The sequence below is a fragment of the Onthophagus taurus genome, chromosome 7 (assembly GCF_036711975.1).
Source record: "Onthophagus taurus isolate NC chromosome 7, IU_Otau_3.0, whole genome shotgun sequence".
Classification (NCBI taxonomy): Eukaryota; Metazoa; Arthropoda; class Insecta; order Coleoptera; family Scarabaeidae; genus Onthophagus; species Onthophagus taurus.
In genome coordinates, this window is record NC_091972.1 from 1549305 (window position 1) to 1575598 (window position 26294).

Sequence of the window (26294 nt, forward strand, 5' to 3'; positions counted from 1 at the left end):
TTACAGGTCAGAAAGAGCCCTTTGATTTTCTTCTTGAAGGAGATACCACCAAGGTGCTGGAATTCAGGAGGAACAGAATTATAATAAGAAACAATGGTGTAAGAAAACGACCTCTTAAACAGCTCAAGCCTGTGACGCGGTATTGCCAGGTAATCTTTTTTACGTATATTAACGTTGTGAACGTCAGTTCAGAAACGAATTCTTTCATACAAGTACTGTGGTACCCTCTTATTCAGCACATGGTGGTAGAAAACAAGGGCATGCAACCTACGACGTGCAGCCATACGCAGCCAACCGATATCCTCATAAACATGAGATATTCGATCGCGATTTCTCAAACCAGAAATGAATCTAATACAAGAGTTTTGTAGCTTCTGGATACGGTATTTGTCACGACCCTTGAGACAAGGTCCGTAAACGACATCACAATAATTAAGATTAGACAAAACAAGTGTTTCACAGAGCAATATTTTTATTCGTTTATTAAGTAGGAAACGGTGTTCATAAAGAGATTTAAGAGCACATTTTTATTCTATTCCTGCACGCTTTACTCCCGAACAATAATAACTTACTCTTATCGGGGTTAATAACTAAATTATGCCTTTCTGAAAGGCTAACTAGTGCATCCAGGTCCTGGTTAATATGTCTTTGCGCAACAGCAAGATCTTTTTCATTAAAAGAGGAATAAATCTGAGTGTCATCAGCATAAGCATGATACTTACAATGACGCAGACAGTCGTATAACCGGCATGTATACACAGTATACAAAATGGGACCCAACACAGAGCCCTGAGGTACACCGGATACGACTTCAGTGGGTCTAGATCTGTTTCCATGTATCATGACACTTTGTGACCTACCCGCCAGATAGTCAGCGAACAACGATATCGCACCACACCCAAGGCCTATGTAGCAAGTGCAAAATACTCAACAACAATGAATGATTAATAGTATCAAAGGCCTTGGAGTAGTCCAACATAACAAGCGCCCACATCTTCCCCTGATTAATCACAGACAACAAGTCGTCAGTGATATTCAAAAACGCTCCACAGCAGTCATGATGAGGTCTAAACCCAGATTGGAATTCAGGCAAAATATTACACGCATTCAGATAATGTCAAAGCTGTTTTGCTAAAATTTTTTCAAATGCCTTCGAAAGCACCGGCAAAATACTAATTGGTCTTAAATCCGACACCGCATTAGGATTACTTGCTTTAGCGATGGGTAAAATGATCGACTCTTTCCAGCAAGATGGAAAAACATGTTCAGTTATACAAAAATTAAAAATGTGTCTGATGAAATGTATGATCAAGGGAGAACATATGTTTATCATAGATATAGAAAGCTGGTCAGCTCCCTGAGCATTGGAAGAAATAGCACTTAAGGCATCTCCTACCTCCTCCTCCGTCACCGCAGTACACATCCACAGAATCTTTAACATTGTTACTATAAAAATTTAAAAGGTCTACATCTGGCAACCCGTCACTTTGTACTGAACAAAAATAGTTGTTAATTTCATCAGCATCAGAAAGTGAAAGAGGAATCTCTCTATTTTTGTTATAATGGACACCGCATTTCTTTAAACTTGACCATAATTGCTTTTTATTTTTACTCCTTGCCGAGAACTCCACATAAGCTCTTTTCTCTCTTTTTATTGCACCTGTAGTATAATTCCGCAACATTTTGTAATAGTCCCAGTCATGTAAACTGTTTGTGTGTTTAAATTTATGAAGTGCTTTGTCCCTTAAATCCATCAAAAGTTTCACATTATCTGTTAGCCAATGTGGTTTTTTTTTTGTAAACGTGTGCGTTACAATAGGCGCATGTCGATCAAATAAATTTACAATATTATTATTTAGAAAATTCAGCTTGGCATCAATATCATTGAAATATATAAATTCTACATATATTCTTCTCCAAGTATGTATACAATATATCATTAATTTGTTTTAACTTTATACAAATTTAAAAAATACGAGAAAATAAATAATAAAATTAATGTTTCAATGATTCGTCAACTCTTTTTACACCCACGCTAAAGGTTCCTTTAATCAGCTGATACCTGTCAAGTCGCTTAATAAACAACATATGCTGACGTAAACACACTATACGATAAATAAAATGAGTCACATTGTCGACCATCCGTTATCAGTACAGATAGCAACCCAACTATAGTACACAACCACAAAAACACCAAAATTAAAAAATCTTATCATGTCATAGTAAACAATATTTGAGGTTAGTAAATCATGTTTAATACCCTAAAAGGCTTATTGCATGCGGGCAAGCAAATCCTAAATGAAGAAACCACTCCTACAGACCTATACAACGTTAATCCAAATATCGGAGCTGAGATATTATCTCACTATCAACAGGAATGGGCTGAGATACATAAACAGAGTGAAGAAAATGCATCAGCTGCTAATCATGTAGCTGATGAAATTGAAAGGGTTTATTCTAAAGTATTAAAGGACCACGAGAATTTACAGAAAACAATGAGTTTCTTATCTGCAACAGGAAGTTTAAAGCTCCAAATTGATCATTGTTTAATTCAAATTGATGGGTTGTACAATGATTTTGATAGGGCTGAGAAAAGTTTGATGTCTTTAGATGATCTAATTGACAAAGTTGAATTGGAACACAAGAAAATTGATCATAGACACCAATTGGCTTTGTATAAAGAAAAGAAATTAGGTATGTATTTTATTTAAGTATACTTCTAAACACTTTATTTCGAAATATTTTCCAGTTAACTTAGAAAATGCAAGATCTAATTTAGCATCTAAACATGCCCAAAATGTTATTGAGCACGAGTTGAAACAAAGACAGCTTTTAAAAGAAAGGCAACAGGTTTTTCAAGAGGCATTCAAAAGAGATTTGGAAACCTATAAAAGTCTTGGAACAATTCCTAGTAAGATTTTATTGAAAATTTTTTAATTACCTATTCTTTTTAATTTTGATCTTTTACAGAAATAGAAGTAACTAATAATCAAGCAAGTGCCTTAGAAGATATACAATTGGAAGTGGATAAAGAGGCGTTGGATCAATTTTTGGATGATAAAAATCAAAAATAAAAAATATATTTTTGTATATTATTAGGAAATAAATTAAAACACCAAAAGTTTTTACTGTTAAATGAATATTGTTGTAATTTTGTATTATTACTGTTTTTTTTTTAATTATGAAATGATCACAATACAAAATAAACTTAAAAAACCTAAATAAAAATTTACAATGGTAATTAATCATTTAATGATATAAAATATTTACAACTTTGAACGAGATCTCGAAATAATACGATTTAATTAAACGTTTAATATTTTTATTATTTTATGTACAGCGTGGTTTTAATGATTTTTTTTTCTTCATATAAAAGACGTTGCCGGTTTTACCATCAAGTATTTTTTATAACATATTTTTAATGGGTCGACTAAGCAGCTTTACTTCACACTCAAAGACGACACAATTTTGGCAGTTTAACTGCGTAAATCTTAATTTTACACAGATTTTCCAAAAAATTAAACAATAACAAAAAATCTCAAGGTATGTATTTTATATTCGGCTTTTTCCTTTTGTTTTCAAAACATAAACATTAGATGTCTATGAGTCAAACGGGTAAGGCATGGTGTACATATTTCAAAAGGCGATACTAGTAATTTTTGATATTTACAAAATATTTTTAGTCAACTAAAAATAATCAATTTGGCAAAATATTACGATATTACACTTACTTATAAATAAATGTACGTTTGGGTTTCTTTTAACTGTAACAATTAACTTATGCACATTAACATTATTTATTGTTCAATAATTTTGAGTTAGAAGTTTATCATCAAGGGTCAGCCAAGAAGGCCCTGATGAAACACCGTTCCCGAAAGTCGCACAATTCAAGTATCTCTAATAATGCGGATGTAGAAGCTGACGTGCAGCATAAAGTCGGCGGAAATGGCGATCCTTAACTGGAGGGCTATGCGATCCGACTATGCCTATTGGCACAAAGGGAAAAATGTATAGGATGGCGGTAAGACCCGCTATGCTATATTAGGTTAAATTTTAGATGGTAGAGATTAAACTTCATACGACCGAAATGAAGTTATTACGATGGTCAAGAGGAGTGACAAGGCTAGACGAGATCCGCAACGAATATGCTCGCAACAGCTTTAAGGTGGCCCCTGTAACTGAGAAACTTACGGAGAGTTGCCTGAGATGGTACAGCTATACGCAGAGACGAACATCATGTTGTAAGAAAAGCGCCGAACCATCTGGAGAAAAAAAAAGAGGTAGAAGAGGAATGAAAATAACTTTTTGAACGGACAATCGCGGAGAGAATGTCGTGGTGCAGAAATATTAGGAGAGTAGACCCCACATAAAGTGGGAATAAGCAAAGAAGAAGAAGAACAACGCTTTCTTAGTCACGTTCAAAATTTCATTCATTTGTAAAGATAATCAAAATTATTTTAATGTTAATCGCTGGATTTCAACTTTAAAGAGGATACATATTCTAGGCAACCAGTTATTTCCAATTATTTTCGTAGTCCATAAATATCTAAGCAACCAATTATGTCGTTGTTTCACTACTTGGCAATTCCATATAAATACTAGATCAACTCTCTAGTATAGCAAAGCACTACGAAAATGTATCTATCATACATATTTCGTTTGTGTTAATATTTTTTATTCTGATTACAGCTTTCTAAACTAAAACCTATTGAATGAGAAATTAGATTAATATAATAATATAATACATTAGAAACATTTTTATTAATCAATACCATGATTTATACAATAAAAAAAGAGATCAATATTTTGTAAATATCAAAATTTACTGGCTAAAACAATATTAAATAAATACTCGTATTACGGATGCATTTGTACAAAACAAAAATAAAAGAATTTATTTATTCGACAAATAATTCAAATTAACGGGAAATACCCTATTTTTGTCAATTTCCTTTTTAATTTTTAAGCGTGGCAGTTATTTTTTTTAAATTTTTATAATAATAATAATCGTAATACTAAAAACGTGTCTTACTAATCATAATCATCATACCATATTATGATAAAATATAATAATTTATTCGCTACATGTTATATATGAATACGTTTTTTGTTTAGTACGTGTCTCGTCGATTTCATTCAATTTCATCAATTTTTTAATAATGCCTTTTATTCACAAATTCATTCCTTAATAATAACTTAATTAGGTGATAATTTAATTACTAAATTATGTAAAAATACCCTTTATATTTATGTTTTTTCGTTTTTCTGCCAATATGAGTTTTTTTTTAACACTTTTTATTCCTTATTTCTTTTTTTTTCCGGTTTCCTATTGATGAATACCTTTTTTGAGAGGGGGAAAAAAGTAAATATCACAAATCCTATTATATATAATAAAAAAACAAAACTTATTTTCACACACAGCACTATTGCTAGACCATCATCAACAGTTTAAAAATTAAAATACTAACATCAATTGGTTGATGTCCTATTGTTAATAATAATTATGAAAGAGTGATTCAGAGAGAAATAGAGATATTTTTCACTTCTTAAAGAGATTTTATTATTATTTTATTAGGGCAAAAACAACACTGGGGTTTGATAATACAATAATTTTCTCCCATTTATTTTAAATTATTTAAATATTTATTTGTATCTTTTTATCGGCTTCTTTTGTTCCGTTACGCTCCTGAATCGTTCCGCCGATTAATTATTACAATTAAGCTCTTTCTATTACAGAATACAATTAACAGTTGGGAGATACTACTTCATACCTCTCTATAGTCTTAATCTTTATAGATAAAATTAATCTATTTCGTACCAATAAAATTTGTTTTGTTATAATAGTTTATTGCAAATGGAAAAATAATTTTAATTTGCATTAATATTTGAACTAACACTAGCACTACCACTACAACTAAGTTGTTGCATATTTCACCCAAATTGTTGTATATGTTTCTAGTTCTAGGTCTAGTGATAATTTAATAAAAATATACAACAGCTGAATAACATGTAAAGCTAGAATTAACAGTATCATTAAAACTAACACTAGACTTAGAACAGGGTGTATAAAAGAGAGGTGGTGTATCGACTGGCGTGGCGTATGTGTTCTATATGGCTCGACCGGCAACGCATAAGTGGCATAGAATAGTGGGGGTAAAAGGCCTAGTCGGCAAGCGGACACGCTACGACAAGTTGTTTTTTTTCGACTGTTGTACCGCATAATTAAATATTTTATAAATAAAAATGGTTAATAAATGTTGTGTACCAAATTGTACTTCTGGACATAGTTTCTGCGTTGTAAATTTAGCCTCTTTATGTGTAAAAATACACACTTGCTGCCTCAATGGGCTAAAGCTATACCACGTTCTGACAAAAAATTCGGTATAAACGATCATGTCATGTCGTGTAATAAATGGACAAATAAATAAAAGCCAATTTTTAACTAAATCTACGGCAGAAGGTTTACGTGTTTCATTACACTCCACACTAGATCTAACAAGATACTTGTTAGAAAAATGTGATTTTAAATATGTATTGACTGCAAAAATGAATCATGATCCATTAGAGGTAGGTGTTAATCCAATACAACTTTAATTTTCACATAAAACGTTTATAGCGATTTTTTGGAAACATACGCCAAGCTGGAGGATGTAATGACCACCCTACCTTAGCAACATTTTTACAACTTTACAGAATGTTGTCAGTGTATAAATTAGTTAAACCACCTAAATTTGGAAATTGTTCAATAGAATATGAAAACCAGCCTGACAAGCCAGATACGATTAAATTTGAATTTAGAGAATACACGGAAATATTTTCTAAAACCACCAATATATCCGAAAGAAGAAAACACATCTAAAAAATAAATTAGGCGGCCTCGTAGAAACATCTTCTTGGAATATTTCTGATATTCCCGTTGGTGATTTCGCTAACAGCGATATTTTGGATTGCGTCATTTATCATATGACTGAATTTATTTGTTTTAAGTTATTAAAACGAAGGAAGCAACATTAACTAATATAAAGGGGTTTTCTAACACATCCAAATATCCGCATGTTTCATTTAATAAATGAAATCGAGAATTTTTTTACATATTATATAAATAAAAAATCATGTAGTATTAACGCCGACATAGTAGACGATATGATCACAAACTACAATTTTTCTTTTCCTTGTACCGATCATAAATATGAAATTATTAGTTTTGCAATACATTATTATATTCTCCATAGAATGAAACAATTTGTGATACAAGAAGACGCTCAAAATACGAAACCTTTAGCTAATAAAAAAAAGGAATCGAAATTGCTAAAAATATAAATAGTTTACTAAATTGACATTCATTAGATTTTATTTTGTTTCACCTATTTATATATTTTATTACCCTTGTTAAAAAATAAAAATTGGTTGAATAAATTAGTGGTATTTTATTCGAACCAAACCTCTACTAGGCCTTTTACCCCCACCACTAACAGTCGTTTATCCACCTCTCCTTTATACACCGTGACTTAGAACTAGAAATATTCGAATTTAATCGTCCAAAAAAACGCATGACTAAACCCGAATATTTCTAGGTTTAGTATTAATTCTAGTTTTAATTGTTATTCAGCGTTAAATTATGGTATATTTTCATTGAACGAAAAGTAAAACTAGCACTACACCTAGAACCAGAACCATGCGTCGCTTAAGACGGCTAAACCTGAATGTTTCTAGTTCTAGGTCTTGTGTTAGTTTTAGTGACAGCGCTAGGTAGCACTGTGTTGTATATTTTTATTGAACGAAAAGTAGAACTAGAAACATTGCGTACGAATCACGTTGCGCAACTAATTTTACACAATTTTCGCAAAATAGCGATTGTTGCGCAATTTGTTTACAGGTGTATGATGGGGCCTATTAGTTCTAGTGATAATGCTAATATTAGTTCAAATCAACACTGGTAAAAGCCTTCGTACTTATAATTTAAATTTATAAACAAATACTTAGTTTTAAAATTTTGAGTTAATTTTAAAGAGACGTTTAATTTATTATAAATGAAATAATTAATTTGAAGAAGATTATAGAGGGTTGAATAATTCTAAATCGACTAAATTTGGGAATACTTTTCATTTAATTAAATAAACATTCCCAAAAAAAAACACATTGTGAAGAATACGGAAATAACACAAAAACAATTTTTAAAGTAGTTATAGAGGTTAAATAGAAGACTCACGCCCTCGTAAACATAATCATTTTTTTTTTGTACACTCATTTCTTTCATTTAAACATTTATTTTTGATCTTAATCCATATAAAATCCTCCAATAATTACGAAATAAATCAATACATACCTCAAAGCATAAAAGCGTACCTTCTTGTAACTTGTTAAAGCTCTTTAAAAACCCTATTTTATCCAATTCCCAACCTTCCAATATTTTTTTCTTGAATTTCTTTTTTCTTAGTTTCAGTCCAAACATCTCAGTACATCCAATCACACTTTTTTTCCTTATAAATATTTTTTTTGTATTTTCTTAACTTTCTTTACGGTTGCCAGTACCTGTTCGCTAGTATAAGGTAAGTGGCGGAGAGCCGTTGTCACGCCGACTCCGTCTCATTACTAATCGGTCTTCCGTCTCCGTAAAGCGTCAAAGATGCAATGTAATTATTCGGCATAACCTCAAAAATTATATCTTGATACCCGTAACAGAATGTGCTGCCAAACGGGTTCGTTGTATTCGTTGAACTAGCTCTGTTCAACACCACCGGACGTTCACTGGGAGTTAATTGTTTTCGCAAATCATCCCAACGAGCGTACGCTGTTATCTCAGCTGTACCCAATTTCATATAAAATTCGCAACGTTGATACATATTGAAGTTGTAATGACCTGGGTAGTTTGTGTGAAGGACGATTTTTTTAGCCATGTTGCTTCTAGCATCGAAAAGGACGTCCTAAAAATAATATTAAAATTAAAATAATAGTTAATTATTATTAAAAATAAAAATTACCATTCCTAAAGTGAAATAATTAAAGAAATAATCGCTTTTAGTAGAGATCCTGCGATGGGCATTAGGAGTGTGAATACGCATTTTATCTTCACTTTTAAAAAAGACTTTAGAAGGAGCTCCCAAAGCAGAAGCTACATCTTGGGCGGTGTGGCCCAAAAGAACATCTTTCTCAAACTGTACTTTTGTTGCGTCGATTCTTCTAGCATTTCCAGCTAAATAAAAATTTAGTAATAATCAAAAAATTTTAATTTTATTAATTCTATATTCTTACTTGTTAATAAAGTTAATTTAATTCCCCTAGTAGAACAATCGTCACGTAAAACTTCCGCTTTTCCTAAATACAAGTGTCCATTGTAACAAGACAGAGGTAGTTCGGGTGAAGTAGCCTGTTCGACGGTGGAACCGCTATAAATGACCATTCGGGTGACCAACGGTGAGTTTCCCGGCTGAAAGTGTAAGGAATCGGGAAACTCTGTAAATTAATTCGTTCGTATGAAAACTGAAAGGTGATATTCCTATAAAAGAAGACGGATGCAACGCGAAACATCCGACGAATGATTTTCTTTGAATAAATATTTTTTAGTACCTATATTGTGAGTGCTACCGGTTTGGAACTTCGACTCGACAGAGAAGTAAAATGCGAGCCCTCGAAAATTTAACACGAAGATCTGCTTTTCCGAGTCGTAAAGGCCTGGATGAGTCGCTCCGAATGAATGCTCAATCTGTTCGATCGACGGTAACACTTCCGGAGAATTAAAAGCATTACCACTAAAAAAAATTATATTATCAGTTACTTGTTAAAAAGTAAATTTTATTAAAATTAATTACAAATAATAATAAACAAAGAAACAGTCATATCAAAATATGGGTCGTGTTGTATAAATAAAAAAGATTTTCAGTTGGATTTTTAAAAGGAATTTAATGGAGTAAGCATTGAAATATAAATATAGGATATGATAAAGTCTAGAGCAGGAATTCTCAACCGTCGGTCCGCAGAGAAATTTAACCGGTTCGTGGACAATTTTTATCCGCCCAAATTAAAAATTTTTTTTAAGATATTATTATTATTCAAAAAATAATATCATTTTATTTTACATAATTTACAATTAGCACAACATTAAACCGTCTACGATCGGCTCAACGAACAAAACTATAATGCGATGTTCAGGATTGTTCGGGAATGTTCGAACATGTATGGTAAAAGATGTGCTTATGGTTGTAATTTGTTTAAGTATCGGAGTCGTGTAATCAGGGTGTGATGGCATTTATTTGAATACAAGTAAGTTTATTAATAATTTTTATAATTTATACAGGCGCTAGCAAAAACACATTTTTTAGCACTTATTTCTTTGACTCTTCTGCTCGTACTTTGAGGTTAAGTGGTTAATAACATGAACCGTAAACGAGGAACGCTGTTAAATTTTTTAAATACTAGTTCAGCATCTCAAGAAAAAGTCACCGAAACAGAACTTGGTTGTCCACCAGAAAAGAAGAGAAAACCTTTTATCAGACACTACAATCAAGAATATTTAAAATATGGTTTTATTCTTTGGCCCAAATCTACGGACGAAGATGTACGTCCGATGTGTATCATTTGTCATGAAGTCTTTGTAAATGATGCTATGAAACCATCAAAAATGTTACGACATTTGAAATCTAAACATTCCGAGTTGGAAAATAAACCATGTGAATATTTTGAACGAAGGAAACAAGAATTAGGATTACAAACAAAGGCATTTAAGCAAAACTTTGTTCAAAATAAGTCACTACTGAAATGCTCATACCTAGTTGCTCTTCGGATTGCTAAAACCAAAAAATCATTTACCACTGGAGAAAATTTAATAAAACCAGTTTTAATAGACGTTTGTTCAGAAATGTTTGGACCCTCCGCTGCTGACAAAATTAAAACAATTCCCTTATCTAATGATACCATAAGAAGAAGAATTGAAAAAATATCAGAGAATGTGGAGTCTCAATTAATTCATAAGATAAAGGAATCAATTTTTTTTGCAATTCAAATTGATGAGTCGTGCGACATTGCTAAAAAGGCCATATTAATTTGTTACGTTAGATACGTTGATTTTGTCTTTAAAGAAATAAAAGAAGAATTACTGTGTTGTATCGAATTGGTTTCATACACAACAAGTTCTGAAATTTTTAACGCACTCAATGCTTATATTATTAAACACTCTTTAGAATGGAAAAACTGTGTTGGTGTATGTACTGATGGGGCGGCTAGTATGATTGGCAAACATTGTGATGTTACGAAAAGAATTCAGGAAGTAGCTAATTCTGATTTCCTAATTACCCACTGCATAATCCACAGACAGCATGAATAATGGTTTAATAATTTCTGGGGTAGTTTTTTAGGAGTTTCTAAATGTTTGACATTAAAAAAACCTAAACAAATTCCTTTTTTCGTATGATTTAAGCATAAATTAATTAATTTTCGTAAAGAAAACGACGTTTTATAAAACTGACATCTAATTTTGACAAATTGTTGTGAAGTTGGTTACAGTTGTAACATTGAATTTGTGTCACATTGACGTTTAATCTTTATTCAAAAATTTATTTAAAAAACAAATTTATGGAATCAATTTCAATAGTCGTGGACAAAGTACAGTATTCTACTCGCATATAATGAGATATTATTCACTCATTATATGCTCATATAATAATATACTATTATTCGTTCACACGAAACATAATTTCAGATTGGAATGTAGCAGATAAAGTTATACTATTATAGTTGTTTCTGACAATGTATCGAATATTAAAAATGCTATTACAGCTAAACTAAAATTGAACCATTTTGGATGTTTTGCTAACTCAATAAATTTAGTATTGCAAATTTGTTTGGAAACATCTCATATTTCAATTCCTGATATCAAAAATAACAAGGATCGTCTCCCACTTTAAAAGGAGCACTATTGCAAATGAAAAATTATCAAGAAAATTCCGGAAAAACGCCATGGAAATTGTTGCAAGATGTTTCTACCCGCTGAAATTCGACTTATTATATGTTGAGCTGGTTTGTCGAATTAGGAAATGCCATTAGAAGTACCATAGCAATATTGGATGCAGATATTTCTGTGTTAAGTTCAGAATGTGCCAGAAATTATGCGAGATTCTAAAAGTACTCGAAAAAAAGGTTCTTTCATAATCCCTTTAGCGAATGAACTTGTTAATATTTGCGAAAAACTTTCAAAAAAAATTATTAACGATGCTATCATACAAGAAATAATCACAAGAATAAAATCTCAGCTGATTAGTCGATTTGATAATATAAAAATGTGCAATACATTAGCTGTTTCGACATTTCTAGATCCACGATTCAAATTGATTGATTTGTTAACCAACAATGCGCAAAATGCCAAAAAAGCACTAATTGCCGCTGTAAAATCAAAAATACTGTAGAGTCAACGGAAATGACTCGAAGACGATGACACATAAAAGCCACCCTTCTAATTCCAGGGCTATAATCGAAATAGAAAGATATCTGGAAGAAGATTTATTGCCAAGACATGAAATTCACTCAAATGGTGGCGTGAACATATAATTTCCTATACCTTACACCAGTGTTTTTCAACCTTTTTCATGACACGACCCCCCTAGTAACAAAAAATATTTCGCGAACCCCCGACCCTTTTTTTCATGTATGTTAAAAATATTTAATCCATACAAAAATTTACGACAATTAAATTTAATAATTGTCGTAATTTATGACGACAATTATTTGAAATTTGGGTTCACTGTGATTGAGAATAAACCGCAGTGCGTAATTTACTTTGAAATTTTGTCAAGACAAAGCATGAAACCATCGAAGTTGGTACGCTACCTAAACACAAAACATCCTAATGAAAAAAATAAACCCGTGGAATTTTTTGAGCGAAAACTAAAAGCTCTTGAACATCAAAAAACTGCTATAGGACAAATGTTCAACCTAAATGAGAAAGCGTTGCTCGCTAGTTATCGAGTAGCTTTTCGTGTGGCTAAAGCAGGAAAACCTCACAGTATTGCCGAAAATTTGATTTTACCAGCGGCTTTAGATATAGCAGAGATTATGTTTGGCAAACAAGAGGTCGAAAAGCTCAAAAGTATACCTCTCTCTGACAATACCATTCAACGCAGGATAAGCAATATGGCGACTTACGATCGTGATCAAGTCATAGAAAAAATAAAGAAAAGTTCTTTTGTGTCCTTACAATTTGATGAATCAACGGATATTGCAGGTTGTGCGCAGTTTGTAGCTTTTGTGCGTTTTGAATCCAATGAAATATTAATGGAAGAAATACTATTTTGCAAGACACTTCCCAAAAATGCTACAGGTCAGTTCTTGCATGACATGTTCGTTGAAGCTACGCAAGATATGAATATCGATTGGGCACAAAAATGCATTGCTATTTGTAGTGACGGAGCAAAAGCCATGACTGGTGCGAAGAGTGGATTTATTGCTAGACTGAAAGAACAAATGCCAAACGCTTGTTGGATGCACTGCTTTCTCCATCGCCAAGCTCTTGCAGCCAAAACCTTGCCACAAGAATACAGTCAAGTTCTAAATATTATTATTAAGATTGTAAATTCTATCAAAGGAAAAGCGTTGCAGACTCGATTGTTTGGAATCATTTGTGAAGATATGGGGGCGCTACACCGCAATTTGCTTTACCACACAGAGGTTAGGTGGTTATCAAAAGGCAAAGTACTGACCAGAGTTATGGAACTTCGCGCTGAACTATTAGTATATTTACAACAAGCCAAGTCACATATAAATCAAAACAACTTTGATTCATTTTCGTCGACACAGTCTTTCATTGAAGAAGTCGGAAGCGAGATAAATCTGATAAAGTCGAGATATATCTGGTATGAAAATGGTGTTAGATAATTTGAAGAAAGAGTTGTGTCATTACTTCTCAGTGCAAGAGATATCGATTAACACTGGGCAAAGATGGATCTTAAATCCGTTTTTAAATGCAGCTATAAATGAGGCAAATTTAGCAACTAAGCTTAAAGAGAATCTGCTGGAATTATCTGCCGATGGGATGTTACACTTGAAATTCAAGTCTGAAAATTTGGATACCTTTTGATTAAAAAGAAAAACAGAATACCAGGAATTAACAACCGAGGCTTTGAAGTGTTTGATTCCATTTTCTACCTCGTACTTGTGCAACAACATAACAAGTATCATTTTGTTAACTTTTTTTAATCTACCTCCTTGAAATTTATTGATTTTTTTACTGATCGTGAATTCTCGCGACCCCTCTACAGGGGCTTCGCGACCCCAAAGGGGGTCGCGACCCACAGGTTGAAAAACACTGCCTTACACAAATAGTGCAAAACAAATTTTGCGTACAAGGCACTTCAGTTCCCTGTGAGAGGCTATTCTCTAAAGCTGGAATAATTATTTTAGAAAGAAGAAAAAGATAAGTCAAAATAAGTCCAGAAAAAGAAAGGGAACTGCTCTTTCCTTAATACTAATCGATTACATGTAGTGATGTAGAAAAGTGACAAATTGCTTTGAATTTTTATTTTGTTATTAGTTTGGTTTATGTTTAGGTTTATTTTATTTTTATTATTTTATTTATATTGGAAAGGCCAGTTAAAAATTTTAATCTTAGTATAGCATATAGCAAGCAAGTTGTCATTGAAAGTTTTTCTATTTGTCTTCATTAGGAGGATGGTTTTTATTGTTATCTGGAAGCCTATAGCATATTTACATTACTGTATCTCACATGACTACAAAATACAAGATAAATGTTTTCACTGTAAACATGTCTATTATAACTGGTTTCAGACCATGCTACTTTGAAATCACTATCTCTCATATCTGTCCTAATAAGGGAGGGGGTTTTCAAATATTTACATTATTTGAAAGAGCATTTTATATATTTTTTTTAAATATTTTTGTTTGATTTTTCGTGAAAAAAGTCACCATAAAATTTAGTAAATTTTAGTGAAAACCGCATTTCTATTTTCAAATTATAAAAGAAAATGTTAGAAAATAAACTATACTAAGAAACTTACCAATACTTAAGTTTAACTAATTTCATATTACATATTTCTATAATTTTAAGTCTTTGACCGACAGGGTCAAAAAATAATCTAATGCCATCCTGAGGTAAATTAATAATAAGATCTACGTCTAAAGGATTCTGCAATGAAAAAAAATTAATAAATTTCTCTTAAAAATATTTAAAATTTGAATAAATTTACAAAAGAAACTTACATTATCATTATAAAGTACTTGAACACCTTTGATAATCCCCACTTGGGATTGAATGATCGCAACAGCTTGCGAAAAATGCATTCCTAAAGTAAAAAAAAATTTTACATAAAAATCAAAATTCTTTAACAGGTTGGTAAAAAATAAATATAAAACGACGCACTTAAAATAAACGTAACCCTTTTAAAAATTAAGTAAAATTAAGTCTTTTTAGATCATACCTAAAACGAACTCCCAGTGATCACAGCCTAAAGATCGTTCCGGTACAATTTCCAAGTCCAACATTATTAATCGCACGTCTTCCAAGTGTCGATTGAAACTTTCGTTGAGGAGAATCACTTTACCTTTTACAACGAAAAAAACAATTTATTTCGACACCCTGTTCTTTGTCTAAATTCAGTCAGACGCCATCTTAAAAACTCGAACTGTCACTTCAAAAACAGCTGATTGGGTTTGATATACAATTTTAGCTCTTACTACGTTCGATTTTCGGTCGAAAATTCTATGAAGAGGGGTTCACAAGTCAAAACAAAGACGCATTTTATCGTTTTGAAACGGCGGAGGAACGAGTTTATTGTTAATCTACTTGATTATTTTTTTACTATGGTATTAATTTAAACGGAAAGTGATTCTATTTGCCTTTTGTTAGTGTTTATTTTTTTTGTCGGTGTCGTCACGCAAAACTCGTGTTAGAGATTTATTATTAATTAGTAATTGTTTAAAAATAGAAAAATTATACATTTCATTGATTTTGTACACGTTAAAAAATATTAAATAACTTAAAAAATGTATAAGCATTTTTATTTTTTTAATTTTTATATCTATTATTGAACTAAAACTAAAATTAACACTTGCATTGTCATTAAAACTAACACTAGACCTAGATCGAGAAAGTTTTGGGTTTAGCTAAACCTAAATGTTTCTAGTTGTAGGTTAATAGGCCCCATACACCTGCAAACAAATTGCGTAACAAGCGCTGTTTTGTGAAAATTGTGTAGTGTATGGTGTTGGTTAATGCGTTACGCACAGTGTTGTTAAATACCCGGGTATTTATTTTCGAAAATTCCCTGGATATATACCCGGAGGTATTTACCCAAGATGGGTATTTAGAGGTATTTATAAAATTTAATTTAAATTGAGTTGATGGCAGTTTTGCAAGTACTTCAAAAATGCAGAGTCGATTATCAATACACCAAACTTATTTATAACAGCTGCAAGAATTGGGCGTGGGGTAAGACAAACCGATACAATGTCCCCAAATTGTTCATCGCAGTCCTGAAGAATGCATTTAAACAACTGGATTGGATCCAAAAAGGCATAAACATTAATGACAAATACCTAAGTCATTAATGTTTTCGGATAGCCTTGGAGAGATGCAACTGTAGCTGAACGACTTACAGGAGGGGTCTGCAAGAGTCGAGCTAAGTATCAACGTGGAGAAATCAAAATTTATGATAAATCTTATTCCCAGCTCTAACATCAAAATTAGAAAAGAAGACCTACGAAGGAGAGCTGGCGTAAATTATGTGGTCAACATTGTGGCAAAGCTCAAGTGGAACTGGGCGGGTCATGTTGCGCGAATGAAGAATAAGCAGTGGACAAAACGGTTGCTTGAACGGATAGACGAAGTAGAGAAAGACCCAGAGAAAGATTCAGACAACACAGAATAGAAACGAAGAAAACAGAATAGGGGAAGCCTATGTCCAACAATGGACGCAGAGGGCTGCTTGATGATGATAAAATTTAAAAAGAGTACAAAGTGCACTAAAAAAATAAACAAGTTTATCATAATATCTTGATCTAATCTAAATCACAACAGATTCGTGAGAGACGTGCGACTAAACCCGAATGTTTCTAGTCCTAGGTCTAGTGTTAGTTCTAGTTTTAGTTGTTATTTAGCGTTAGATTGTGGTATATTTTTATTGAACGAAAAGTAGAACTAACACTGGACCTAAACCAGAAACATTCGGAGTTAGCTGCACGTATCGCAAGACGGCTATACCCGAATGATTCCAGTTCTAAGTCTTGTGTTAGCTCTAGCGATAGTGCAAAACTAAAACTAACACTAGACCTAGAACCTACAACCAGAAACATTCGAGTTTAGCTGTGCGTCTTCAGATGTTAGTTTTAGTGCTAGTGTTAGTCTAGTATAATTTATTATTCAGCACTAGATTGTTGTATATTTTTATTGAGCTACGGCGGACATTGCGCTCCCCGTGTTAATCCGTTATATCGAAGTTTTACTGTAGTGTCAAATTATATTGACTTGTTGCATTTTATGTGGGACAAAGTAGTAGGTACGCCCTAGTTTCTATGGAAATATATTTTAGTACATTGCATCTTAAGTGAAATTCACTGTATAAGTGGTGTTACCATGACCAATAATTCACCAAAAGTTGTGGGATCCATTCGTAAATAATTTTTATAATGTACTGGTGAACTCAAGTTAAGTTCTTTGAGAAGATTTTTGATAGATAGCGCTAGTTAGCATAAGATCAGGGCCGGCGCGAGGCTTTTTTACGCCCTAGGCCAAACTGTCCTATCACGCCCTTTGATTTGTACAATATACAGCACAGAATACAGAATCATTTTCTATGTAGTCCAATTTAATGAACAAATAGCATAAATGAATAGGTAAAATATGAATAGGAAAAGAAATTTAAAAACTCTTTATAAAGAATAACATTGTCTAATATTTTATTAATTCTAAAACATAATCGTATCGTTACTTCCAACAATATTAACATTTACGTCATAATATTGTAGATGCCGCACATTTCCCTTTGAAGGCAGGCCACAATATTAAAATGCTACTTTGCGTGCTTTCTCTTGTGCAAATAATGAAATTAATTCACAGAGGTCCAGATTGTAAGCCAGTTCTTGCTCTATTGATATTGTCGCTAATCCAACTAATCTTTCTTCAGTCATCGTTGAGCGCAAGTACGTTTTAATTAATTTCAATCTAGAAAAACTGCGCTCTCCACTTGCTACAGAAACAGGGAGAGTTAATAAAATCCTTAACGCGACGTAAATATTAGGAACGCTATTCTGGAGATCATGCCTTAAAATGAAAAGAATAACTTCAGATGGGCCCATTACTTTTGGAAGTCTTCGAGACACACTTTGAAGTTCCCAGCATAAGTCTTCTCCATCAATGTCTTTACAGGAATTATGCGTTAAGGCACTTTCAAACTTTTTGCATTGCATAAGAATATCTTCGTTTTTATCCTTTAAGTTAAAAATATCGTAAAGAAACCCAAATAAAGCACAATACTCTTGCATTTGATTAAATCTTTCCTGTATTGCATTTACTGCATTATCTATAATCATATTATAGAATGATATTTTATAGTTTTGTTTGGGATCTTGTATTGATACACCTTCGGCTTCATAATCAAACTGTTTTTTAATTTTCCTTCACCTACTAGGTGCATTAGGAAAATTTGCATCAATATCGAGTTCGTTTGCCAGAAGTGATAAATTCTTTTCGAAGTTTTCATCTGATCGACAACTTACAAGATAATTCTTTGTAACTTCCAGCTGTTTCGTACATATAAATATGTCTGCATTCTTATTTTGCAGTAATTTGCTTGTAATGTTGATTTCGAAAAGAATATTGTACCACGTAATAAGTGACACTAGAAATTTAAATGTACTTATACCATCTGCAATTCCTTTTGCTTCCACGCGCATGATGTTTCCACTGTAACCTGCTGGGTTTGGGTCATTATAAATATCCATAAGAGCGTCATATATTTTCGAAATTTGAAATCGCAGCGGCTTCAACGCATCGATACGGCTTTCCCAACGTGTATCACTCAGGGGTTTGATAGTTAAATTTGCTGCATGTTTTTGAAGAATGTGCCAACGTTTTGTAGAACCAGCGAAAAAAGTATAAATTTTTTGTACAATGTTAAAAAAACTTGTAGCCTCTAGGGAACAGCTCACAGCATCATTCACCACTAAATTCAAGGAATGGGCATTGCATGGAACAAAAGAATGCGCGTGGGTTTTTTTCAATGATTTTTGAAGAAAAACAAGGAGAGATCTTTTTAATTTGGCACTTTCTTTCTCTTTTTCCGCTTTCCGTTTTCGGTTTTGCGACCCAGAAGGTCGCTTAGGCTTACTAGCATCAGCCATGACAGTTCTATTGAAAGAATACTTTGATTATTCTTGAAAAGCGAACATCACCTATTGTAAGTGGTATTCATAGAACGCTTTTGGAGGAAGACATCGATAGGTTTTTAACAGAACGCAGAACACCGTAAACGACATTGAGAAAAATTTACAAGAATCGATTTTTTAACTGCTTTATCTTACAGCATGTTTTTTTTTGTGGGCAAGAGGTTTAATGAGTTTTCATTGAAATAAGACAGTTATTAAAAAACAATTTTTGTGAAATTTTCTCACAAGGGAAGTGTCACAACTGTGTCTCACCGATTTCGATGCAATTTGGTACAGTCATAGAATGGGCCAAAATAAGGTTCGCACATTTTTTTATACGTGCGGTAAAAGCCCCTGGGGCGAGTTATAGGGGTTGAAAGTTTGGAGAAAAAGTACGTTTTCACTTATATTTTGAAAACGAAAAGTGCTATCAAAATTTGGTAAATTGTAACTGATATTTATTTTAAAAGAGCTTTCTTTTGATGTGTCACACATATAGCAGAGGGTTAAAAAGGGCGAACTACCCCTATTTTTTTGGAATTATTTAAAAACCACCCTATCGATTTTGGCGGCATTAAGTATACTTCTAGTGCGTTCAAAAATATTAGTTAAGGGTTTTTTCCCATTCGCCCTAGATCAACCCCAGCGAAGTTACGGGGGTTAACATGTAAGCACTTTTCGTAAGAATGATGTGATAAAATTGTCAGGTATTTTGAAAATACTTTAAACAAAACCGTAAATTAGTCGCACAATAAAATGTTTAGTGTAAAATAAGGCATAATACACCATATAGGGGTTGTTGGGGTTATCCACCCCCTTAAAAATTAATTCTATCCCGGGCGTTATTTGTCGATTACGGCGAAATTTGGTACTGTGTTTGTTTTATATTTGAAGTAAAAATTTTTGAAAATGGTTATAAGGGTTACAAATTAGGGGTAGTTTTTTGTTTATACCTCGAAGATGAAAACTGCCATCGTAACTGTGGTATTGTTTTTTAAAAATCTATCTATCGATGTTCCACGAGGTAAACTACCCTCATTTTCTTTAAATAATAAATATAAAACTACTAGATAAATAAGATATTTTATTTATTTATGAGTTAAAAAGCAACTGACAAAAAAAATAGTTCAATATACCAAAGAAGTTTATTCTACATTACTAATTGACGTTTTTTATGTATTATATTAATTTTCAATATTAAATTTATTTTTATTCTACATAATGTTGCCAAAAATACACCTACCAAAAAAATTTTGGCACAATATTTGTTTTTTTAGTGCCGCTTGCTAAAGGTCATTTCTCAAAATAGTTTTTTCTAGTATAAAAGAACGTGTGCCCAGTGGGTAGATTTTAGTTTCAGAGCAACTGACAGAAGCAATGGTTACAATAAACCCAATAAACGTTTTAAATTTGCTAATGACAGTTTTTACTGTTATGAATATTCCCCAGACTCCTGTAAATGAAGCAGAAGTTAGTTTAAAAGAAAATATACAGCGTATTTTAATGGAAAGTATGGAAGACTACAATATGCAAATTGAAGACGAAACTGTATTAATTTTCGATTCATCCAATGGCATCAATGACGGTCAGCAAATTATTGAAGACCAGGATACAACTGACAGGTTTGTAGAAGATACTGATGCTCATTGTCCATTGAAGGATGACATCGACTACGAGTACAAATTAGAGGCGGTAAATTACTGGACAAGTGGGAAGAAAGGTTATTTGAAACTAGAAACCGTAAAAAACAAATACCGAAAAGTAACGTCAAAGACCCAATTGCACAGATGGTCTAAATATATTGAAGAAAGAGGGACATACAAAGAAAAATTAGCAGAAATTACCGAATTTGTAATTAATCAAGCGAGAGCCGCCGTAGATAATAAATTGCCACTACATGATATTGATATACGCAGATGGGCTATACAAGCTAGAAATGAAAAGAATTTATCTCCTCAACTGTTCAAAGCATCTCATAGCTGGGTGCAACGTTTTAAGAAAGCAAATCGGTTAGTAAGCCGAAAAATAACAAAATTTCTATCCCAAAAACAAATTGGAAATGTTGATCGAGTAAAAACTTTAGCAAAAGATTTCGTTAAAGAGGCAAAGCTACAAATCCAAATATATGGACCTGAAAACACCTACAATTCGGATCAGAGCGGTTTTAACTTGGAATTCCATTCGGGAAGAACATTAAGCGATTTAGGAGTTAAAACCGTAGAAAGTGTGGTCCAGTCGGTGTCATCTACAACGCACAGTTACACAATTCAACCCGTAATATCTGCTGATGGGAAACTTCTTTCTCCACTTTTTATTGTTTTAAAAGAACCCTCTGGCAGCTTTGGACCGAGGGTAGCAAATACAATGTTTAAAGCAGACAATATATACGTTTTGGCATCAAAATCTGGAAAGTTAACTTCAGAACACATGAAAAATTGGCTCCAAAATGTATATTTTCCAAATACTGGTTCTAAATCATTATTATTATTAGATTCTTGGAGTGGCCATTGTCCTGAAGTTATTAGTGAAATAACTCCATCAGGTACTAATTTTAAACATTTATCTATACCTGCAGGGACAACAGGTCAAATACAGCCCCTAGATGTATTTGGTTTCAGAATATGGAAAAATTTTATTAGAAGATTCTCTGATCAGATTATTCTTTACCAGTATGATGTCAATTTACATCAGAGGGATAACATATTAAAATTGCAATCGTTGACGCATAACCAGTTGGCTTCCCCTCGGTTTATAAATGTTTTTAAATACGCATGGTTTGCAAGTGGCTATATAGAGGAGAGACCAGACCATTTTGAAAATCCCGTGGAAGTTTGCTTTTCGAGTGAGAAGCCAACGTGTGATATCTGTGGGGATATAGCGGTCATAACATGTGCATGGTGTAAAAAATCCTTATGTTTAAAACATTTTTTCCACGACTTTCATTTTTGCCAACACTACGTAGAATAAAAATAAATTTAATATTGAAAATTAATATAATACATAAAAAACGTCAATTAGTAATGTAGAATAAACTTCTTTGGTATATTGAACTATTTTTTTTGTCAGTTACTTTTTAACTCATAAATAAATAAAATATCTTATTTATCTAGTAGTTTTATATTTATTATTTAAAGAAAATGAGGGTAGTTTACCTCGTGGAACATCGATAGATAGATTTTTAAAAAACAATACCACAGTTACGATGGCAGTTTTCATCTTCGAGGTATAAACAAAAAACTACCCCTAATTTGTAACCCTTATAACCATTTTCAAAAATTTTTACTTCAAATATAAAACAAACACAGTACCAAATTTCGCCGTAATCGACAAATAACGCCCGGGATAGAATTAATTTTTAAGGGGGTGGATAACCCCAACAACCCCTATATGGTGTATTATGCCTTATTTTACACTAAACATTTTATTGTGCGACTAATTTACGGTTTTGTTTAAAGTATTTTCAAAATACCTGACAATTTTATCACATCATTCTTACGAAAAGTGCTTACATGTTAACCCCCGTAACTTCGCTGGGGTTGATCTAGGGCGAATGGGAAAAAACCCTTAACTAATATTTTTGAACGCACTAGAAGTATACTTAATGCCGCCAAAATCGATAGGGTGGTTTTTAAATAATTCCAAAAAAATAGGGGTAGTTCGCCCTTTTTAACCCTCTGCTATATGTGTGACACATCAAAAGAAAGCTCTTTTAAAATGAATATCAGTTACAATTTACCAAATTTTGATAGCACTTTTCGTTTTCAAAATATAAGTGAAAACGTACTTTTTCTCCAAACTTTCAACCCCTATAACTCGCCCCAGGGGCTTTTACCGCACGTATAAAAAAATGTGCGAACCTTATTTTGGCCCATTCTATGACTGTACCAAATTGCATCGAAATCGGTGAGACACAGTTGTGACACTTCCCTTGTCAGTGTTGTTTACGATGTTCTGATGTTTTAAAAATCCGTCGATATTTTAACTAATTTTAACGTCATAATATTTTCACACTTACCAAATGTTTTAAATCACAACACAATAATAAAGGTTTTTTGGAAAAATGCGATCCGACTACACGCTAAACTACTGCTAAATTTTATAGGTTAGCTATTTAATTCTAGTGACATTTCTTGCGTTGACGGTGGTACGTATTACACTGGTATTCCGGGGTTCCCGTGAAAGCAATAGGAAGTAAGGTTATATTTATGTCTACTTCCTTTAGAGACATTAGAGACCATTAGAGAATGTAAAAAAGATCAGGCAATACACTAATTGAAAACCACGTTAAAATTAAAAATATTATACATAGTCCTTATAGTCCGGTCGAGTATGTAATACGTACAATTGTTAAAGGTTGCCTAATACAGTGGTCGCTTTTGTTAAAAATTTGGCCCAATTAAGATTAATTTAAGAAAGTGCAAAACTTTTAGCTTTTTTTCTCGTGCGCCAAAATTTTGCGCCCCCCCAAACTCGCGCGCCCTAGGCAACCGCCTAAATTTCGCTTATGTCGCGCCGGCCCTGCATAAGATCACTATGTTGCATATTTTTATTGCACTAAAACTAGAACTAACGCTAGACCTAGAACTAGAAAGTATCGGGTTTAGCCGTGCGTCTTCAGACACACGGCTAAACCCGAATATTTCTAGTTTTAGGTCTAGTGTTAGTTCTAGTTTTATACTATCACTAGAACTAACACAAGATCTGGAACTAGAATCATTCGGGTTTAGCCGTCTTGAGAGACGTGCGGCTAAATCCAAATGTTTCTAGTTCTCGGTCTAGTGTTAATTCTAGAATTGCACTATCACTAGAACTAACACAAGACCTAGAACTAGAATCATTCGGGTTTAGCCGTCTTGACAGACGTGCGGCTAAACCCGACTGTATCTAATTCTAGGTCTGGTGTTAATTCCAGTTTTACACTAGCACTATCTAAAGCGTGTCCCGTATCTTCCGCATCAGAGCATTATACGGTTGTAGGATACATTATTCAGAAGCGATTTTTCTAATAAATTTTTTTCGAAATGTTTATAATAACCGCACGGGAACTGTTTTTCGGCGTCCATTGGCAAATCGTAAATCAGATTCAGGTAATTGGCCCAACCGTCGGCCGGACCGCCGATCAAAACACGTTTCCCACATGTACTTACCAATAGATTCGACACGCAAAGAGAAATACACTTTTTTCGTGAATCAAAATCGTCTGTTTTTGGATAAAAGCGGAGAATTTTAAACAGTTCCCGTGCGGTTATTATAAACATTTCAAAAAAATTTCATTAGAAAAATCGCTTCAGAATAATGCATCCTTCAACCGTTAATGCTCTGATGCGGAAGATACGGGACACCTGTATATCTAAGAGAACGCAATTGATAATACTTGTCTGAATACTCAAATTTTTATTTTGGCCAGCATCCCAGAAACGTCTAATGACCGGTCTTGCTGAGACACCTGTATATTTATCTAAAAAAAAAAGACTAACATAAAGTAAAAAATAAATTAGGTGCAGATTTTTGGAGATGGCCAAAGATGAATCCAGAGGGATACCGAACAAAAGATATTAAATTAAATAACTTAGAGTTACTTTGTATATTTATTAATAAAATTCCTATTCTTCAATGTAATATAAAAATAATAAAATAATTTATGTTTTAAAAAAACACCTTTGATTTATTCAGACTGTTCCTTATAAAGTGAAATGTGTTGGAATTTTATGGCTTCTAATCCATAACTAGTTGTATTTGGAAGTAGGTATCTTGCAAAAATTTCTAAACACTTTGGATTTTTTGGAAGAAATTTTTGTAAAACATCTAAAAAATGAAAAATAAAATTATATAATTACAATATAAATTATTGTTTTACCATTTAAAGGTGGTTTATGTGAATGAAGTGCACTTGGAACACTAACAACAACTTTTCCATCCATTATTGACGAAAATTTAGTGACATCTCTAGCAGCAAATAAAATTTGTTCGAATGGTTGTTTACCGGGTGGTTCAGAAAAATTGCAAATTGTTTCACCTTTCTTAGTAATCTACAATTCTTGTTATCAACACTAACTTAATTATAAAATTGTATTTAATACCTTTAACCAAAACCAAGTTGCAAAATATTCCACACCCCATTTTTTGAAAATATCATTTTTAAGACTATTTATATTTGATTTAGCATTAGTACACCAAACCACAATTAAACTTCCATCATGAATTAACGATTCAATAGGAATATCCAATAAATTGTTGTTGTACAGCATGTTATAACCATCATTAGACTTTTTTCTTTTACGTCTAATGTATTTATTCCACCAGGGTGGATCAATTATTACTAAATCAAATATATTATCAAAACCTAATTTATCACCTATCACATTTACATTAGAACAATAAAATTTACAATCCTTTGGAAATAAGAACTCGGTATTTTTTAATGTCACATTTATAGCCACATCTTTTTGATTCTCTCCTTTTATTCCCTCTATATCACATTCCGATGATTCTCTATAAATCATATCAGATAATTTTAAGGCAGTTTCGTTTCCTTTAGCGTCATAATCATTTAGGTTTACCAAAAGAGCACTCCTTTCAATTAATTCTTTCTTGACCATCTCATATATTGATTTAATTCTTCCTATCTAAATCAAAAAAAATTAATAATTAATATAATCTCAGAAAATACTTACCGAACAAGTAAGTTCTTGAAATTTTTCTTTGGTATCTTCTTTAGTGTCATCACCTTTCTTCTTTACAATTTTCTTATTAACATAGGGATGGGAGATGTTAAAAAGATCCTCGTTCGCTTGATACGAAACAACATTACCGTCTTTTTCTACGGATTCATAAATCGTTTTAATATATTTTTCGTGTGAAATAAAAATAGCATTATCATTTTCATATAAAACACTCATACTTAATCATAATCAAAAAGAAAAGTCTAA

General features: G+C 32.6%; 3 protein-coding genes across 4 annotated transcripts; 1 reads left to right on the top strand and 2 right to left on the bottom strand.

Moving 5' to 3' along the window:
• Positions 1-2059: 2059 nt before the first annotated feature.
• Positions 2060-3140, top strand: LOC111419372 (dystrobrevin binding protein dysbindin). 2 transcript variants are annotated; one of them, XM_023052158.2, is made up of 4 exons: positions 2060-2238; positions 2320-2694; positions 2750-2911; positions 2971-3140. In XM_023052158.2, exons 2-4 carry the CDS (start codon positions 2496-2498, stop codon positions 3072-3074), a joined length of 465 nt encoding a protein of 154 aa, XP_022907926.1. In that variant the 5' UTR covers positions 2060-2238; positions 2320-2495; the 3' UTR covers positions 3075-3140. The 2 variants fall into 2 exon arrangements, with proteins under 2 accessions (XP_022907926.1, XP_022907925.2); XM_023052157.2 differs by having other exon boundaries at positions 2060-2694.
• A 95-nt stretch (positions 3141-3235) lies between these two features.
• LOC111419373 (PHAF1 protein CG7083) lies at positions 3236-15629 on the bottom strand. The gene is made up of 7 exons (XM_023052160.2): positions 15423-15629; positions 15205-15287; positions 15003-15130; positions 9568-9749; positions 9253-9453; positions 8982-9193; positions 3236-8924 (listed from the first exon to the last, which is right to left on the bottom strand). The coding sequence occupies exons 1-7, from the start codon at positions 15484-15486 to the stop codon at positions 8571-8573; spliced, it is 1224 nt and encodes a 407-aa protein (XP_022907928.1). The 5' UTR covers positions 15487-15629; the 3' UTR covers positions 3236-8570.
• Positions 15630-24940: 9311 nt separating this feature from the next.
• Positions 24941-26264, bottom strand: LOC111419370 (Methyltransferase like 4). Its single transcript, XM_023052155.2, has 4 exons — positions 26040-26264; positions 25446-25991; positions 25223-25394; positions 24941-25170 (listed from the first exon to the last, which is right to left on the bottom strand). Exons 1-4 carry the CDS (start codon positions 26262-26264, stop codon positions 25031-25033), a joined length of 1083 nt encoding a protein of 360 aa, XP_022907923.2. The 3' UTR covers positions 24941-25030.
• Positions 26265-26294: the final 30 nt, after the last annotated feature.

Excerpts from the sequence above, each read along its gene's own strand:
- LOC111419373 (XM_023052160.2), bottom strand. The coding sequence starts at position 15,486 with ATGTTGGACTTGGAAATTGTACCGGAACGATCTTTAGGCTGTGATCAC. Across the intron at positions 9,454-9,567 it reads CGGTAGCACTCACAATATAG|AGTTTCCCGATTCCTTACAC; the intron begins GTACTAAAAAAT and ends ATTAATTTACAG. Across the intron at positions 9,194-9,252 it reads TAAATTAACTTTATTAACAA|CTGGAAATGCTAGAAGAATC; the intron begins GTAAGAATATAG and ends ATTTTTATTTAG.
- LOC111419372 (XM_023052157.2), top strand. The coding sequence starts at position 2,250 with ATGTTTAATACCCTAAAAGGCTTATTGCATGCGGGCAAGCAAATCCTA. Across the intron at positions 2,695-2,749 it reads GTATAAAGAAAAGAAATTAG|TTAACTTAGAAAATGCAAGA; the intron begins GTATGTATTTTA and ends AATATTTTCCAG. Across the intron at positions 2,912-2,970 it reads AAGTCTTGGAACAATTCCTA|AAATAGAAGTAACTAATAAT; the intron begins GTAAGATTTTAT and ends GATCTTTTACAG.
- LOC111419370 (XM_023052155.2), bottom strand. The coding sequence starts at position 26,264 with ATGAGTGTTTTATATGAAAATGATAATGCTATTTTTATTTCACACGAA. Across the intron at positions 25,992-26,039 it reads TTCAAGAACTTACTTGTTCG|ATAGGAAGAATTAAATCAAT; the intron begins GTAAGTATTTTC and ends TTTTTGATTTAG. Across the intron at positions 25,395-25,445 it reads CAACTTGGTTTTGGTTAAAG|ATTACTAAGAAAGGTGAAAC; the intron begins GTATTAAATACA and ends CAAGAATTGTAG.